We start from the raw sequence: 17,426 nt of genomic DNA, 5'->3' as shown, positions 1-17,426 counted from the left end.
ATCATCCTCTTTACCAGCAGGTTCAAGTCCACACTATCCTTACACTTTCACTCTCTCACTCTCCTGTTCCTCTTCTTTAGATCAAGTTCTACAATTTGCTTGAGTTACTTTCAAAGGGAAGAATTAGAATCATAGATTGAAAGGGAAGAATTAGAATCACGGATTGAAGCAGCAGAGAATGTGGGGAGAATCAGAAATTGGATCATATAGGAATATTGTAAATGGATGTCATTTTAACAATGACACATTTGTCTGAAGGTCCTTCATCAATGCTGCAACTCTCGATGATGAAAACAGATCATTGGCCCATCTGTGCCTCTTCTATGCAACAGCAGCCCATTAATTTTCACTCCTTTGATCTCTCCCTTAAGCCCTGCATTTTGTTTTTCATATTTGTGCATTTACCTCACTGTTTTTAGAATGTTATTACAGAATCCACTTTCCAGCATTATATTTCAGATCATAATAAAATCCCATGTAAAAAAGCTCACACAGTGGCGCAGCGGTAGAGTTGCTGCCTTATAGCACCAGAGACCTGGGTTCAATCCTGACTATGGGTGCTGTCTGTACGGAGTTTGTACGTTCTCCCCGTGAACGCATGGGTTTTCTCCAGGTGCTCTGGTTTCCACCCACACATGTCCCATGCATGTTGGAGAGTGTTTGTATACGGGGTGATCGCTAGTCGGCAAGCACTCGGTGTTTCTGCTCTATATCTCTAAACTAAACAACATTTGGATTTATCAATGCTTTGAATGAGGAGACCAATTGTAATTTATCCAAGTTACTCGACTGGGTCTGGGTCCGAGTGTGTCTCTCCAGTGCCATTGACGTTTTCTGCTGTGCCTCACTGCATTTCACAAATCTTGGTGCAACTTGCTAAGGATTTGACATGGCCTCACTTCAGCCCACATCCACAGAAACCCCTTGACCTCTGTCATTCTGAGCTACAGAACGTAGGATCCAACGACTGGATATTTTCTTGAATTAGCTTTTAAATCCATCTGTAACATTCCTCCTCAGTATTCCTTGCAGTCTAGGTTCTGTTAAAGGTCAGGTCGGGGGGAGTTCCACCCGCCACGGGTATCTTGTATTCCCGTGCCACCTGCTCCATGGTTCTGTTAAAGGTCAGGTCGGGGGGAGTTCCCCCCGCCACGGGCATCTTGTAATCCCGTGCCACCTGCTCCATGGTCGGATAGTCGGCAACTAAACCGTCTCTCCCACGTGGTTTGCCAGGTGAGGAGGGGGCTGTGGACACCCAGAAGGATCAAAAACAAGACCTGTCAAAGGGCAGATGAGCTCCTAGCAAGCCAACGGCCATCCACACTTGAGTAGAAGTTGTGATCACTGTCGTACATAGCATTGTAAGGCACCGTGCCCGTTGATATTTTCAACGATGATGATGATTAGGTTCTGAAACCCATAATGTGAGCATGCATTTTGTTGCCCCTTTGACATCTATTGGTTGTACTGTCCTTGGTATATTGTTGCCTCAGAGTATGTTTGCCTAAGCAGTTTCTGTCACAGGCACTAAACTGAAATACTATGTTACAGCCACTGGAGGGAGCTCCCACAGCTCTCAATGGTGTTCCAGTGTGTTGTAATCAATCGTGTGCAATTTTGGTCTACTAATTTGAGGAAGGACATTATTGCTATTGAGGGAGTGCAGCGTAGGCTCACCAGGATAATTCCCGGGATGGCGGCACTGATGTATGATGAAAGAATGGATCGACTAGGCTTGTATTCGCTGGAATTTAGAAGAATGTGAGGGGATCTTAAAGTAGAAACATATAAAATTCTTAGAGGATTGGACATGGTAGGTGCAGGAAAAATTTTCCCGATGTTGGGGGAATCCAAAACCAGGGGTCACAGTTTAAGAATAAGGGGTAGGCCATTTAGAACTAAGATGACGAAAAACTTTTTCATCCAGAGAGTTATGAATTTGTGGAATTCTCTGCCACAGAAGGCAGCGGAGGCCAATTTACTGGATTTTTTCAAGAGAGTTAGATTTAGCTCTTAGGGCTAAGGAAATCAAGGGATATGGGGAAAAAGCCGGAACGGGGTACTGATTTTGGATGATCAGCCATGATCATATTGAATAGCAGTGCTGGCTCGAAGGACCAAATGGCCTACTCCTGCACCTATTTTCTATGTTTGTGGGAAATGCAGTCACAAAAACATCAAAGCCCAAAAGAGAATATGGCCTAGTGGAAATAAATAAATCTTCCATCACAGCATTCCCTCTCTGATATCGTTCATAATTCAATTTCTCTATTAACAGCCTATATCTTAAATATCAGCATGATATATTTTCTGCTTGAATAAAACACAGAGTGCTGGAATAACTCAGCAGGTGGCGGGAATAAATAGATGACATTTCTAGTTGGGATCTTCTTCATACTGGAAATTATTCCTTCCACAGACGCCACCTGACCTGCGGAGTTACTCCAGCACATTGTGTTTCACTCAAAATTCCAGCATCTGCAGTTCCTTACACCTCCATCATTTTTGCTTAAGCCAGATTCCTGGGTTCTTCAGTTACTTGTCCCTCTCATTGAAAATAAATCCATCCATGAATTAATCTTTCACAGAGGGTTTGGTAACATGGTCAATAGTTGAATTTGTGGTAAAGGAGTGAACAATAAGAGTCTTAACCCTAATCCTAATGCTGATCATTTTCAGTCTTTACCCACATCTGTCCTGTTCCTCCTATGTATTTTTTAGCCCCAAAATCCAAGTGTTCAAAAAGTACACTGTTGCAGCACCAATTCCCAAACCTACTAGGCCCAATACGTCAATCCAAACAACCCCAAACTCACAGCAGTCAATACCAGTACTCCTGTTCCTCAGCTGCAGTCAGTCTCAGAATCCCATCACTCCCTGAGAACACTGTAGTCAGGCCCCAATCCCATCACTCACATTCCTCAAGAATATTAAACTCCAGAATTTCAGTATACCCAATCCACATCTACCTGTATTGCCAAATTCACTTTACTCCTGTTCATGACTGCTCTCATTCCCAGAACAAACCATTGCCATTCCTTGCCCACAAGTCCTTGAATATTGTTCTTCATTGCATTCCTGTTCCTCACTATAATCATTCTCAGAATCCGACCACACACATTCCCCATTGCACTTATTCCCAAAATCCCTTTATCTTTAATTCTCACCTGCCCTCAGACACAATATCTCATCACTCAAGTTTATCACCTACAACAAGTTTTGGTACAATCAGTTTGTCCAATCAGCTGTCCAAGTAAATAGCAGATACAGATCAGCCATATAAATGGGCAGAGAAATGGCAGAGGGCGTTTAAATTGAGCAAATGTGCGATGTTGTACTTTGGGAAGACAAATGTAAGGGGAAAGTATAGAAATCATGGCAAAATCCTTAATAGTATTGATGCGCAGAGGGACTTGGGGATTCAAATCTATAGCTACCTGAAACTTGCAACACAAGTAGACAGAGTGGTAAAGAAGGCATACATCATCCTTGCCCTCATCGACCAGGCATTATGTTTAAGACTCAGGAAGTCATGATGCAGCTTTATAGGACTTTGATTTGTCCGCATTTGGAGTATTGCATCTGGTCACACCCTTAAAGGAAAGACGGAGAGAAATTGGATGGGGTGCAGAAGAGGTTTACCAGAATGCTGCCTGGATTAGTAGATCTTAGCTACAAGGAGAATTTTGACAAACTCTGATTGTTTTCTCTAAATCATAGAAGGTTGAGGGGAGAACTGATAGAAGTTCGCTGATAGAAGATCAGCCATGATCATATTGAATGGCGGTGCAGGCTCGAAGGGCCGAATGGCCTACTCCTGCACCTATTTTCTATGTTTCTAAGTATATAAAATTATGTGCGGCATAGATAGGGTATGCAGTCAGAACCTTTTTCCCAGTGTGGAAATGTCAGAGGCTAGAGGGCATACCTTTGAGGTCAGAGGGGGAAAGAGTTTAAAGGAGATGTGTGGGACATATTTTTTTACATAGAATATGGTGGGTGCCTGGAATGCATGGCCAGGGGTGCTGTTGGGACATATACAATAATGCCGTTTAAGAAGTTTTTAGATAGGCACTCAGAGAAGCAGGGAATGGAGCGACATGGATCACCATCAGGCAGAGAAGATTATTTTAACCGCATCATAATCAGCACAGACATAGTGGGCAGAAGGACCTGTTCCTGTGCTTTACAGTTGAAAATGAAGATAAAATCAACGAGTCCTGCACAGGTGCAAGAGGCAGCTCAAATACAGTCATTCATGACGAGTTGGGGAATGGTGCTGGGGTCATTTGGAACAAGGAATGGTACTGTGGATTGAATTCAATTAAATTACAATGAGACTAGCCACAATTTTCCAATCCCCATTATTTAGAGGTACCGTACTGGAAGACTAGGGAACTACTGTTGTAAAATAGACAGTTCCAGTTAAACCTTAACGGTAATGAAGCTTTGAGATAAAAGGTAGCCAATGAATAAATTAACAACCCTGGACAAAAATTGAGCCCAGGATGGAATGTAAAGGGGACAATAATGTTTGAAGAACTTTGAGTTATTCACATACAAGGAATAAGGAAACAGAAAAGTTACTGGTGGGCAATGCACGATGTTGCATGTATGATGTATGGACCTTTAAAATCCCACACATGGGCATATTAGCAAAATTAGAGCACAATGGGACAAGAGTAACTTGGGAAATAAATAACTGACTTACCAACACAGCTGCACGCAGGGACATCAAGCTGCGTCTTTTTCGGTGTATCCAATAAGCTTTTGATAGGAGTGTCTAAAAGTTTTAAAGGTGACTCTAAAAAATTGCTCAGGGTGGATCCCGGCCGTTTTTTCGTTGGGGTGGCCTCAGTTGAGGAGCTGGTTTGTAGTGCTGAGGTACAGTCGCCGCCCACATCAGACTCGAAATCTGCGGTTGCAGACAAAACAGTGAGCGGGCCTGAAGTTTCGACCTTCACTTGCTTGGGCGACTTGACACATGACTGCCGTTCAAAGGGGAAGGAGAGGTGGTACTCTTTGAAGCGCTGCTCCAGTGCTTCGATGATGCTCGTTTCTTGTCTCTGGTGGTCACAGCTGAATTGCCGGCTCTGTTGCTTAATAACATTCACTAGATCAGCCTCGTCTTTCAGCTGGGCGCTGGGGAGTGTCGGTGAAGGGCCAGGCGGAGATTCTTTCTCGGTCTTAATCACTTTATAGAGTCCTTTGACGTCCTGTATTCTTTGTTGATGCAGTCTCATCTGAGCGTCTTCCTGTGACAATAAATGGGATCTAAGTGCTGCGTTTGCTAGAAACCTTTCCTCCTTCCGAACGGGTGGACACTGGGTGCTCTGGGCGCCTTGGAACATTTGCGCTGTGTTTGGGTGTGAGTGAGAGACGGTGAAGTCCGGCGCCGTTCTGAGGCCAGAGAGTTTCTGGAGGAGATCTATTTGTACCTGTGAGTGTCGCTGATGGGCTGATGGTAGTTGCTGCTGCTGCTGCGTCTGCTGGATAACAGATGTGTGGTGTACTTGTTGTTTTGGAGTCTGGGAGCGCCCTGATTCATGCTGGGTGTGTGGAACTGACGGGAAATCGGTGCCCTTGCTTGGCGGTGGAAAACCTGGGCCCACGCTGTTGTTTGCCCCATAGAGTGATCCCATCCCTTCCGAGCCACTCTGCCTGTTGCCGCAGTAAGGAGGGACGAGCTTGTTCATCTGAGAGTCGTTTAGTTGTCTGTGGGCGGGATTGTTGGCGTGAAGAAGCTGGCTGTGGAGTTGGTACATTGGGTGGGGCTGTCGTTCACTCGACGCACCTATTGGGGTTTCTGTTCTGAGGAGCTCCACTTGCTTTGGGCCGTATCCAGGCTGTTGCTCGTCACTGTGGGACTGGTGCTGGTATTTGGGAGCGGGTGCAGTGTGGCGGGGGTCGGGGGCAGGCTGCAGCTGCTGAGTTTGTGGCAAGTGCAGCCAGAGGTGGGGCGTCTGCTCTAGGTGCCAGCTCTGGGGCCGGGGGCTGAGAGCGGGCGGGTCGGGCTGCCGAGGGACGGAGTGGGGCCGGCTCAGAGCCCCCGCCTGCAGCAGCGCCCGCCTCCCGCCCGGGCTCTCCGCCCTGCCCAGGTGCAGGCGCTGCGGGGCGGACTGTGGCCGGTACTCGGGCACCTCCCAGCCCGCGTCCCCCTCCAGCGCCGGCCTGTGTGTGTGGCTCCCCATCTCCGGGGACACCTGCCCGCTCACCCTGCCATCCCGGCGCTGCTCCATCTCCAGCGGCGACTCGGGCCGGGGTGGGTTGCCGCCGCTCTGCCGGTCGAGAGGGAAGCCGAACCCGGCCGCCATCCGTGAGAAATCGTCCGGCCCGATGGCCAGAGCCCTCGCCGGGGTGAATGGGTCTGCGGCCGGCGTGGTCTTGGTGAAGCAGGCGCTGACGGCCGGCTGCTGTGAACAGGTGGCGAACGCCGCTGTCGCCCTCGGCTGCCCGGGCCGCCCTCCCTCCTCCATCGCTCCCGCTCCCAGAGGCAACCCGAAGCCACCGGCTTTGCCCGCGATGTAGGGCTCGCTGCCGGCCCCGACTGCGCAACTCCAGTGGGACACTGGTGGGCCTGAGTTGTGCCCCGGAGCTGCCCTCATGATGTACTCGGGATAGCCCGGAGACAGCGCGCTGCCCCGCAGCCCATCCTGCTGAATGTTTGCGGAAGACGTAGAACTTGTAGCACCATTGGAGACCGACATCTGATTGCTTTCGAAGAAGGGCAGAACTTCTCCATTTTTGTAGGTGTCGATCTGATTTCCTACTTTGATTTGTTGTGTTTGGGGCGATCTGGGAGCTTCACTGTTGGGGGGCGCGGGCTGGCTCCTATCACCCGGTAAATTGCGTCCGTCACACTCGTACAGCCCATCATTTCCCCAAATGCACCTTTTTCCTTTGGCATCTTGATTTTCTAAGTCCGACTCCTGTCCATTTGCTTCTTCATCCAACTTGATTTTCTTGTATTGCGGAAGCCCGCACGAAGAGAATTCGCGGAGGACATGCTTCACGCCGTTCTGTACATTCCTGGACGCTTTGGGCCTGGGCGTTTCTCGCCGAGCCGCGGGGCTCCCGCCTTTTACTTCCTGTACCTGTGCCTGGTTCTCAATGTGGCTGCTTTTCGCACTGCTCCATTTACAATCTCCATTCACCTGGTGCGGCTCGGTGTCTGACTGTTGGTCTAGTTCACTTGCAGTCTCGCCTTTCACCGACAGAGTTTCAGCTGGGCTCTCTGGAGAGTGACAATGGACAGCTAATACTGGACTCAGTCTCTCGTCCTCGACATGACTGTCACTTTCCTGTTCCATCTGGTCTGCTCGAGGGCCATCCACCAGGTTACCCACCCAACGAGTCTGTAAGAGGAGAACATGTGGTTTAACATAACCAAATAGCAGGTAATATTCCAGAAGTGTAAGAGTGCGCAACACCCAGTCTGTAATTTGATTTCCACACCCCTTGTGACACGTGTGGGTTTAGTAATTTATTACCAAATTAGGGAGTCATTATATAACTTTGCATCACATTCACTTGTAGGAAAATAACAACTCGAAATGCGGGAACCCAGGCAAACACAAAACGAAGAAGCAGCACAATCTCAATTAACGCCATGGCACATTAAATTTGACTGAGATCAGCCATGATTGAATTGTGGAGTAGACTTGATGGGCCGAATGGCCTAATTCTGCACCTATAACATGAACTCATGAAGATAAGTCTGCATTTTGAAAATTTGTATTTTTCCTTTGAGTTCAAAGAAACATCGTACAAGAAAAAAAAGAGATTTGCAGTTCCTAGTGTCTCAACAGCTAAAATGCAGAACTTAAGGCCAGGACAGACCGATTTTTTTCTATACATTTGGTGGCATGGTTGTGTAACGGTAGAGTTGCTGCCTTACAGCGCTTACAGCTCCATAAATCCAGGTTCAATTCCGATCACGGGTGCTTGGCTGTACGGATTTTGTACATTCTCCCTGTGACCTGTGTGGGTTTATCTCTGAGAACATCAGTTTCCTCCCACACGCCAAAGACGTCCAGTTTGGAGGTTAATAGGCCTGGTATAAATGTAAAAATTGCCCCTAGTATAGGATAGTGTTAATGTGTGGGCATCGCTGGTTGGTGCAGACTCGGTGGGCTGAAGGGCCTGTTTCCACGCTGTATCTCTAAACTAAACTATTTTGCCCCATGTGGTTACATACTGCATGTAGTAACGTCGTTATTCAAGCAAGGACAGCACACTCCCATTTTGTTTAATGGGATATAGTTCAACACTTTTAATGAGTAAATACTGGTGGTTGCTACAATATTCAAAGTTAGTGTATGTACTTGCTCAGATATATGGATAGTGCCTACACATTTCACAGGAAGATGCCCATAAAAGGCAAAGGTTTATATACTGACACCTTGGTTTATGCAGGCAAGAAGCATGGGCATATTCTGACTGAAAGCGCATGGGCTGTCAGTTGGAAAGGACCTTAAGGGCACAGTATCTATGTGCACAGACCTAAGCCAGGCATTAGACCCTCTGACTCGATCTGCAAATAGGAGGCCCAATGCTAATTTCAGGATCTTGCTCTAGTCCTGAGTTGCATTGAAGCAGTTTGATAGATAGGTACATAGACAATAGGTGCAGGAGTAGGAGTATTTTGAGCCAGCACCGCCATTCAAAGTGATCATGGCTGATCATCCACAATCAGTACTCCGTTCCTGCCTTCTCCCCATATCCCTTGATCCTGCTAGCACTAAGAGCTCTATCTAACTCTTTTGAATGCATCTAAGTGAATCGGCCTCCACTGCCTTCTGAGGCAGAGAATTCCGCAAATTCACAACTCAAAAGTGTTTACTCATCTCAGTTTTAAATGGGATACCCATTATTCTTAAACTGTGGTCCCTGGTTCTGGACTCCCCCAACATTGGGAACATTTTTCCTGGATCTAGCGTGTCCAATCCCATAATAATTTGATATGTTTCTATAAGATCAGCTCTCATCCTTCTAAATTCCAGTGAATACAAGCCTAGTCGCTACATCCCGGGAATTAACCTTGTGAACCTATGCTGCACTACCTCAATAGCAAGAATGTCCTTCCTCAAATTAGGAGACCAAAACTGCACACAATACTCCAGGTGTGGTCTCTTCAGGGCCCTGTACAACTGCAGAAGGACCTCTTTGCTCCTATACTCAACTCCTCGTTATGAAGGCCAACCTGCCATTCGCTTTCTTCACTGCCTGCTGTACCTGCGTGCTTACTTTCAGTGACTGATGTACAAGGACACCCAGGTCTTGTCATATTTCCCCTTTTCCTAACCTGATACATTTCAGATAATAATCTGCCTTCCTGTTCTTGCCACCAAAGTGCATAACCTCACATTTATCCACATTATACTGCATCTGCACACACACACACCTGTCCAAGTCACCCTGTATCCTCATAGCATCCTCTTCAAAGTTCTCACTTTCCCCCAGATTTGTGTCATCTGCAAATTTAATTCCTTCATCTAAATCATTAATGTATATTGTAAATAGCTGCGGTCCCAGCACCGAGCCTTGCGGTACCCCACTAGTCACTGCCTGCAATTCTAAAAGGGACCCGTTAATCCCTACTCTTTGTTTCCTGTCTGCCAACCAATTTTCTATCCATGCCAATACCCTCCCCCCAACACCATGTGCTCTAATTTTGCCCACTAATCTCCTGTGTGGGACCTTATCAAAGGCTTTCTGAAAGTCCAGGTACACTACGTCCACTGGCTCTCCCTTGTCCATTTTATGTGTTACATCCTCAAAACATTCCAGAAGATTTGTCAAGCATGATTTCCCTTCGTAAGTCCATGCTGACTTGGACCGATCCTGTTACTGCTATTCTACTGCGCTGCTATTACATCTTTAATAATCGACTACAGCATCTATCCCACCACTGATGTCAGTCTAAGTGGTCTATAATTCCCTGCTTTCTTTCTCCCTCCTTTCTTAAAAAGTGCGATAACATTAGCTACCCTCCAATCCACAGGAACTGAACCAGAATCTATAGAACATTGGAAAATGATCACCAATGTGTCCACGATTTCTATAGCCACCTCCTTGAGTACCCTAGGATGCAGGCCCTGGGGATTTATCAGCTTTAAGTCCAATCAGTCTACCCAACACCATTTCCTGACTAATGTGAATTTCCTTCAGTTCCTCCAACACCCTAGGTCCTCTGTCCCCTATTACATCTGGGAGATTCATTGTGTCTTCCTTTGTGAAGACAGAACCAAAGTACGTTCAACTGGTCTGCATTTCCTTGTTCCCCATAATAAATTCACCTGTTTCTGTCTGCAAGGGAGCCACATTTGTCTTAACTATTTTTTCCTCTTCACATACCTAAAGAAGCTTTTACTATCCTCCTTTATATTCTTAGAATGCTTACCTTCGTACTTCATCTTTTCTCCCCGTATTGCCTTTTTATTTACCTTCCGTTGATCTTTAAAAGTTTCCAAATCCTCTGGCTTCCCACTCATCTTTGCTCTGTTATACGTCTTCTCTTTTAGTTTTATACTGTCCTTGAATTCCCTTGTCAGCCTCGGTCGCCTCTTTCTCCCCTTAAAATCTTAGAATTTGCCTTGTGCAGTTCCTACCAGTGAGCCTACTGTGGAGGTGCATCAGAGGATGCTGTTGCAATAAACTATGGTAAGACTGGAGACTGAAGGGCCTGTCCCACTTGGGCGTCATTTACGCAACATCATTTACGCGTCATGACGCACGTGATGCGCGCATGGTGCGTGGTGAGCCGTGGTGTTGTAGGCAGTGACGCGCGGTCGCGAGCGGCGCCCCAGGATTTTGGGATTCACAAAATCTTCGCGCGCCACCTGCGTGACGCGCAAATGACACCCAAGTGGGACAGGCCCTTGAGAAGCACAGAGAACAAAAATTGTCTTTTACACAATTAGAGAAGGAGCCATCAGTTATTTGATTAGAATTGTTTTGATGCTGCTTGAGTGGAAATCTAATTGGACGGATTGAGGCAAAGAGTCAGGGCAAGAAATGCACTTTGAATGGGCAGAATTTCTTGGACTTTGAAAAGGAATGGGAAGACAGATCAATATTGGAAAAGGTACATCGGAATTATTGAGGGAGAGGTTCTGAATATTGGGAGGAGCAAATTCCGAACTGAATGAGTCAGTTGTATTCTCGTGTTTTTGAGTGTGATTATATAATCTGTTGAACAGGTTTTTCCACTTCTCACAGCCCAACTCTAACATTCGTTCCAAGACACCACACCTGCTGCTGTAAAACAACCATTGTGAGCTGTTCAGCTGCAAACTCTTCGTACCTCTCTGTATGGTGCAATACCTGCATGATTCAATAGTATCCGAAAGTTGATCGATTTATGAATAGTAAATTCTTAAATATGGCAATTTGTTATGATAGAATGTCCCTTAAAACGATCGGTTACTTTCACATGTTACAATGCCTCCTACTAATTCATAGAAACATAGAAACATAGAAATTAGGTGCAGGAGTAGGCCATTCGGCCCTTCGAGCCTGCACCGCCATTCAATATGATCATGGCTGATCATCCAACTCAGTATCCCGTACCTGCCTTCTCTCCATACCCTCTGATCCCCTTAGCCACAAGGGCCACATCTAACTCCCTCTTAAATATAGCCAATGAACTGGCCTCGACTACCCTCTGTGGCAGGGAGTTCCAGAGATTCACCACTCTCTGTGTGAAAAAAGTTCTTCTCATCTCGGTTTTAAAGGATTTCCCCCTTATCCTTAAGCTGTGACCCCTTGTCCTGGACTTCCCCAACATCGGGAGCAATCTTCCTGCATCTAGCCTGTCCAACCCCTTAAGAATTTTGTAAGTTTCTATAAGATCCCCTCTCAATCTCCTAAATTCTAGAGAGTATAAACCAAGTCTATCCAGTCTTTCTTCATAAGACAGTCCTGGCATCCCAGGAATCAGTCTGGTGAACCTTCTCTGCACTCCCTCCATGGCAATAATGTCCTTCCTCAGATTTGGAGACCAAAACTGTACGCAATACTCCAGGTGTGGTCTCACCAAGACCCTGTACAACTGCAATAGAACCTCCCTGCTCCTATACTCAAATCCTTTTGCTATGAAAGCTAACATACCATTCGCTTTCTTCACTGCCTGCTGCACCTGCATGCCCACTTTCAATGACTGGTGTACCATGACACCCAGGTCTCACTCCGTCTCTCAAAGCACACACACGCGCGTACACGCACGCATACACACACGCGCACACACACACACATGCACGCATACGCACGCACATGCACACGCGCACACACACACATTGACACGCACACACACACACACACACACACACACACACACACACACACACACAGTTGCAGAGCTCGGCAATCCTTAGCCACATAACAATAGTTTGTAAATGAACTAAGGAACATTTTTAAAGAGTCACTGGTTTCATCTCACTCCACGCTTAAGAGTAAAAGAAGTTTGCACCTCTTATTAACTAGCAAATGAAGATTGCTGCAAATTAGCCCTGTCCTAATTAAACACCGAGAAACAACATGATCAGAGGTCGTGGTTAATCTTAAATTCCCAATCAGGCAACCTCATCTTTTCTGATTATTACTTTCCAGCTTGAAGCATGGACCTTGTACAGGAAACGCATCTGCCTGCTTGAGAAATTCCACATGCGCTCTCTGCGGTCCATCATGGGCATTCGCTGGCAAGACAGGGTGACCAGCGTGAAAATACTGGACCAGTCTGGCTTCACAAGCATTGAAGCAATGATCATAAAGGCCCAGCTTTGATGGACAGGCCATGTGATCTGGATGGATTAATCCTGCATGCCTCGCCAACTCCTGTACGGAGTTCTGTCACAGGGTCAAAGAAACCTAGGGCACCCAAAGAAACGGTTCAAAGACTGCATCAAGCATCCAGCACAGGACTAGCCCCCTAGAGAACTAGAAACCCCACGCCAGTCACAGGACTGGCTGGCGTGTAACCACTTGAAAGGTGGTCAGCAGTTTTGAAGATAATCGCCAAAGCTGACTCATTAGTGTCAGAGACAGGAGGAAGGCTGCAACCTTAAATCCCCCCACAGCGGCCTTCATGTGCCCCCCAGTGCTCATGCATGTGTGGCTCGCGCATCGGACTAGTGAGCCACACTTGTTCCCACAAGACGTGAGACGGCACAGCCACTCACAAATGGACACGTTCACGGAATATAAAGAGCAGAACCAAGTTATTCAACCCAACTTCCATACACCAGACTATAGAGTTGGTTCTGATCCTTCCTTATCCAAAAGAGCATTTCATTTCCTTCCCTTGTCAAGCATCTTAAATGAAAGTACACTATTTCTGTCAGCCACTCCATGTGATGGGAATCTACACTTTGTCAACACTCTGGCTAAATTGATTTCACAGCGTTTGATTTTTGTTTTGGTGGCCATTTTACATTGAGTCCTGCTGGTTTTGTTCTCTCTCACAAATGGAAGCAGTCTCAGTCCGTTTTACCAAACGGGTCACTCAACGGTCTTTTCTTCAAGAGTACGGAAACACAGCCATTGCTACGAGTCATGCATCACCTGTGTAAAAACATTTTTTGGTCTTCTGTATCTTTCTTTAATATGGTGATCTATGTTGCATATTGGGTGGCATAGTGGCACAGCTGGTAGAGTTGCTGCCTCACAGCACCAGCGACCCACCTTTGATCCTAACCTCGGGTGCTGTCCGTGCGGAGTTTGCACGTTCTTATTCTAACTGCATAGATTTTCTCCAGGTGTTCCAGTTTCCTCCAACATCCAAAATATGCTTGGGTTTGTAGGTTAATTGGCCTCTGTAAATTGTCCTTAATGTGTAGGGAGTGGATGCAAAAGTTGGATAATATAGAACTTGGGTGAACAAGTGATTGATGGTTGGCGTAGTCTCAGTGGGCATTTCCATGATATATCCCTAAAATAAACTAAATTAAACTAAACTAAACAATGATCGTCATAACCTCCTGGTATAAGTATGTTGGATATGCTTGAATGAAATGTACTCAGTCTTTACTGATTCATTTGCTATGAAATACAGTAGCTAGGCATAGCTGTCCAGAGGAGGCTCAACCTATTCCTCTCCAGCCAGTCCAATCTGATAATTTGTGGGTCATTAGGAAGGGTGAGAATGAAATTTGCCTGCTTGTCAGAAAGCCCAGTTAGTTACAGTTCAAAGGTTTCAAAGGTCTTTTATGGATACAACTGGAACGACAATGGCTCCAATCCCATTCCTTGTGATTTTGCAAATTGATCTTTTCCAAATCTTCAATGGTTAAGAAACTTTACTTTATCACCAATATCCTGGGAGCAAGTTAACTTAAAACCCTGCCAGAACGTGGCTAGGTTCCCATTCCCATCAGCAGAACCACTCTGGTAGTTATGGCAGTTTCCTCCGTGTCATGAGTTTCCTGGTTGTTCAATTTCCAGATACCCTGTAGAAAGTAAACTGCTTTCAATGATGTGGTCTACCTAAACCAGTAGGTTTGGTTCTTTATTTTTGAGAATAATTTGCTGCATTGGACGAGTGGAGGATGATTGCATCTCAAAAAAGCAAGCAAAAGGAATTATTACTCCTTAGGTGGGGATCAGGGATGGTAGTAACTCATTTTCCCCCGATCATGACCGGAGATGCATATGTGCTAGAGTTTCTGCCAACATGGGGTGGGAAATATTAAGGCTAGTATTTACGATACGATACGATAGAATCCCAGAAGGAAATTGATCAAGGTGCATGTGAAATCATCCCCAAATAACAAGGTACTTTCTCACCTGCCCTACTATCAGTGGGCCACATTGGTGGATTCTGGCAATCGATGACTCTTCACAAACTCCAGGGTTTATGACCTGTGCCATTTCAGTCATTTGCTTTAAGACACTCAACACTATATTAGTGTTTGGCTCACAAAATGCTCAAAATGGTGCCAAACATTTTAATAGGCATTCCCAATGAACTGCAAATGAGTTGATAGCATCTTATTCAACCAGGCCAAGTTCTGCTTTTTTTTTTTTTTAGCCAAGCCAATGAAGAATGGCTAATTGAAGTCCACTCTTCTTCATTCAATGCATTCAGTAGGCACAATGAGGACATTTGGTTTTGTTCACAAAGGGAAAAAAAAGCATTGTAAGTTCAACTTCATGTTGTCCATGCATTGGTTAGCTAGGGATTCTTCCATCCTGCCTACCTGAGCCATGTACTTTAGCAGGAACTGAAAAGGAACTTGGTCTGTAACCATAAAGAGAAACAAAGCTCGCTGACTTGACACCTTTGAAACAAAAGACAAGGCTTTGCAGGAAGATGGTTGCTGTCCAGCTTTGTGTTGAATCATGGAATGTCACGGAAATCTGCACCGGAAGAATTCAGATTCTCAGCCGGTTTCCCCGTCAAATAGATCATGGGTGATCTCAACCTCAGAACTCTTTTGAGCAGTATTATTTCATACACCTACACAAAGTACATCTGGCTCAGTCTTGGAGACAGCAGTTGTTCTAGAATATGTAGACTATTGTGAAATCCTATTTCCTTTGCTGCAATAATTTCGATTTGACCCAATAAATCTATCCCAGCGTTGTTCTCCACACAGTTCATGCCATTTTGTTTCTCCACTGCTCTTCCTCTAAACTTCATCCTTTTCCAAATATAACTCTCTAATTTCCTTTTATTTATGGGTCCTGATTCACCAACCACTTGCTCACTTTCTGTGTAGTACGTTGGGAAAACAATAAATAGATTATTTGTGAAGGAGCAAAATATGTTCTGGCAAATTTTCAAAATGTCTTCTGAAAATCAACATATGATGTACCCACTGGAGTCTCCTGCCACACTCCTAATATCCATTAATTTGATGTAAAATTAAGATTCAAAGAAACAAAATAAGTGTTACAAACATTCAATAATTCTTGTCATAGAAATTAAAGTATTAAAATGTGTTTCTAATTTCACCAATTTTTAGATACTATTTTTGAATCTTCTGAGAATTGATGTTTGAGTTATTTTAGAAATTTTAGCATAGTCTTCAGAGTTATCGATTTAATTCTGTTAATTGAAGAGAAATCAAAAACATGCATCATCATTGTTCTATATCCATTACACTCATTCCTGTAGATTCAATTACATCTGAGGCATAGGGTAAAATTTTGGGAAACTCCAGTGGTATTTCTGGAAAAGGTGAACATGTGCTTGGTGGTACCATTTTTACTCTTTAGTTGAGTAAGAATTGCGTTATTTTAACTGACATCCTGTTACGAGAATGATTTGTCATCAGTCTTTTCCATTACCACAGCTGTAACATCCTTAGCCACAGATGCAGTTTCAAGCTTAAGCTGAAGAAATGGTAAATTTGCATTAATAGTTCAGCCACAAATTATGCATATTGCTGTAAGAGGCAGCTCACTAACCAGATGCAGCATATCCCAGGATAACATGTGGGAAGATAGGTTGGGGAATTCCTCCCACTGCTATATAATCATAGAGTTGTATAGCACTAAACAGGTCCTTCAGCTCTCCATGTATGTAGCGACCATCAAGCACCACCTACACTAATCCTATTTACTGGCACTTGCTCAGTACTCCTCTTTGCCTTGGTAATTCATTGCTCATTCAAATACTGTTTAAATATCTGCCTCCAGCACCTCAGGCGGTGCATAGCAGATTGTAGCCAGTTACCTGCTGAAAGAAAGCTTTTCCTCAGATCCACTCTAACCCATTTACCCCTTAAACGTACACCCTTTGATTTAGGCATCTGTGCAATGGGGACAGGTTTCTTACTGTCCACCATTTCCATGCTCATCATAATTTTATATACATCCACATCCCACGCATCCTCAGCCTCTTCCAGCTCAAGGAAAACAAACACAATCTTCACATAACAGAAATCCCAGACAGCATCTTAGCATCTTAGTAAATCTCCTCTGCACTGCAATTACATCTATGCTATAGAATGGTAACCAGAACTTTACACAATACTTCAGCTATAGCCTAGCCAAAGTTTTGCACCGTCCTGTCCTGCTACCTTTATGGATCTATGGACCACTCAGGGTCCTACCAATCATTCTTTATACCCTATCCCCTTATTAGATCTCTCGAACTGCATCAGCATTAAATTCCAACTGCCGGTGAGATGCGGGGTTGAAAATGATTGTATTGTATTGTTTCTCCCACTACCACTCCATCCACATTATTTATTGTCATTTGACCTCACTCGGTTGTAGGCAGTTCTTTCGAGATTTCCCCAGTTGAGCCCACTCTCAAACATTTCTCCAGTTGTTCCTGGGGTGACCTCTTTTTCCTTTTTCCTTGGGGGTTCTATTTCAGGGCTGCCGGGTGATGTTTGTGGCAGATTTCCTGAGGGTGTGTCCAATCCAACCCCATGTTCTCTTTTGAATTTGTCAGTCAATGGGCTCCTGGCTTGTTCTTT

At 45.1% G+C, this 17,426-nt stretch overlaps 1 protein-coding gene across 1 annotated transcript in view; it reads right to left on the bottom strand.

The window, feature by feature from the left end:
• LOC116971094 (methylcytosine dioxygenase TET2-like) overlaps nucleotides 1-17,426 on the bottom strand; it is a 118,733-nt gene that overhangs the window by 35,810 nt on the left and 65,497 nt on the right. Inside the window, exon 3 of the mRNA XM_033017930.1 lies at nucleotides 4,712-7,355. Coding sequence (XP_032873821.1) covers nucleotides 4,712-7,310 — 2,599 coding nt within the window. The 5' untranslated portion in view covers nucleotides 7,311-7,355. The remainder of the gene's footprint in view (nucleotides 1-4,711; nucleotides 7,356-17,426) is intronic.

The sequence above is a fragment of the Amblyraja radiata genome, chromosome 3 (assembly GCF_010909765.2).
Source record: "Amblyraja radiata isolate CabotCenter1 chromosome 3, sAmbRad1.1.pri, whole genome shotgun sequence".
In the NCBI taxonomy this organism is placed as follows: Eukaryota; Metazoa; Chordata; class Chondrichthyes; order Rajiformes; family Rajidae; genus Amblyraja; species Amblyraja radiata.
Note: the sequence above shows the minus strand (reverse complement) of the source record. Positions and strands in the feature narration are given on the sequence as shown.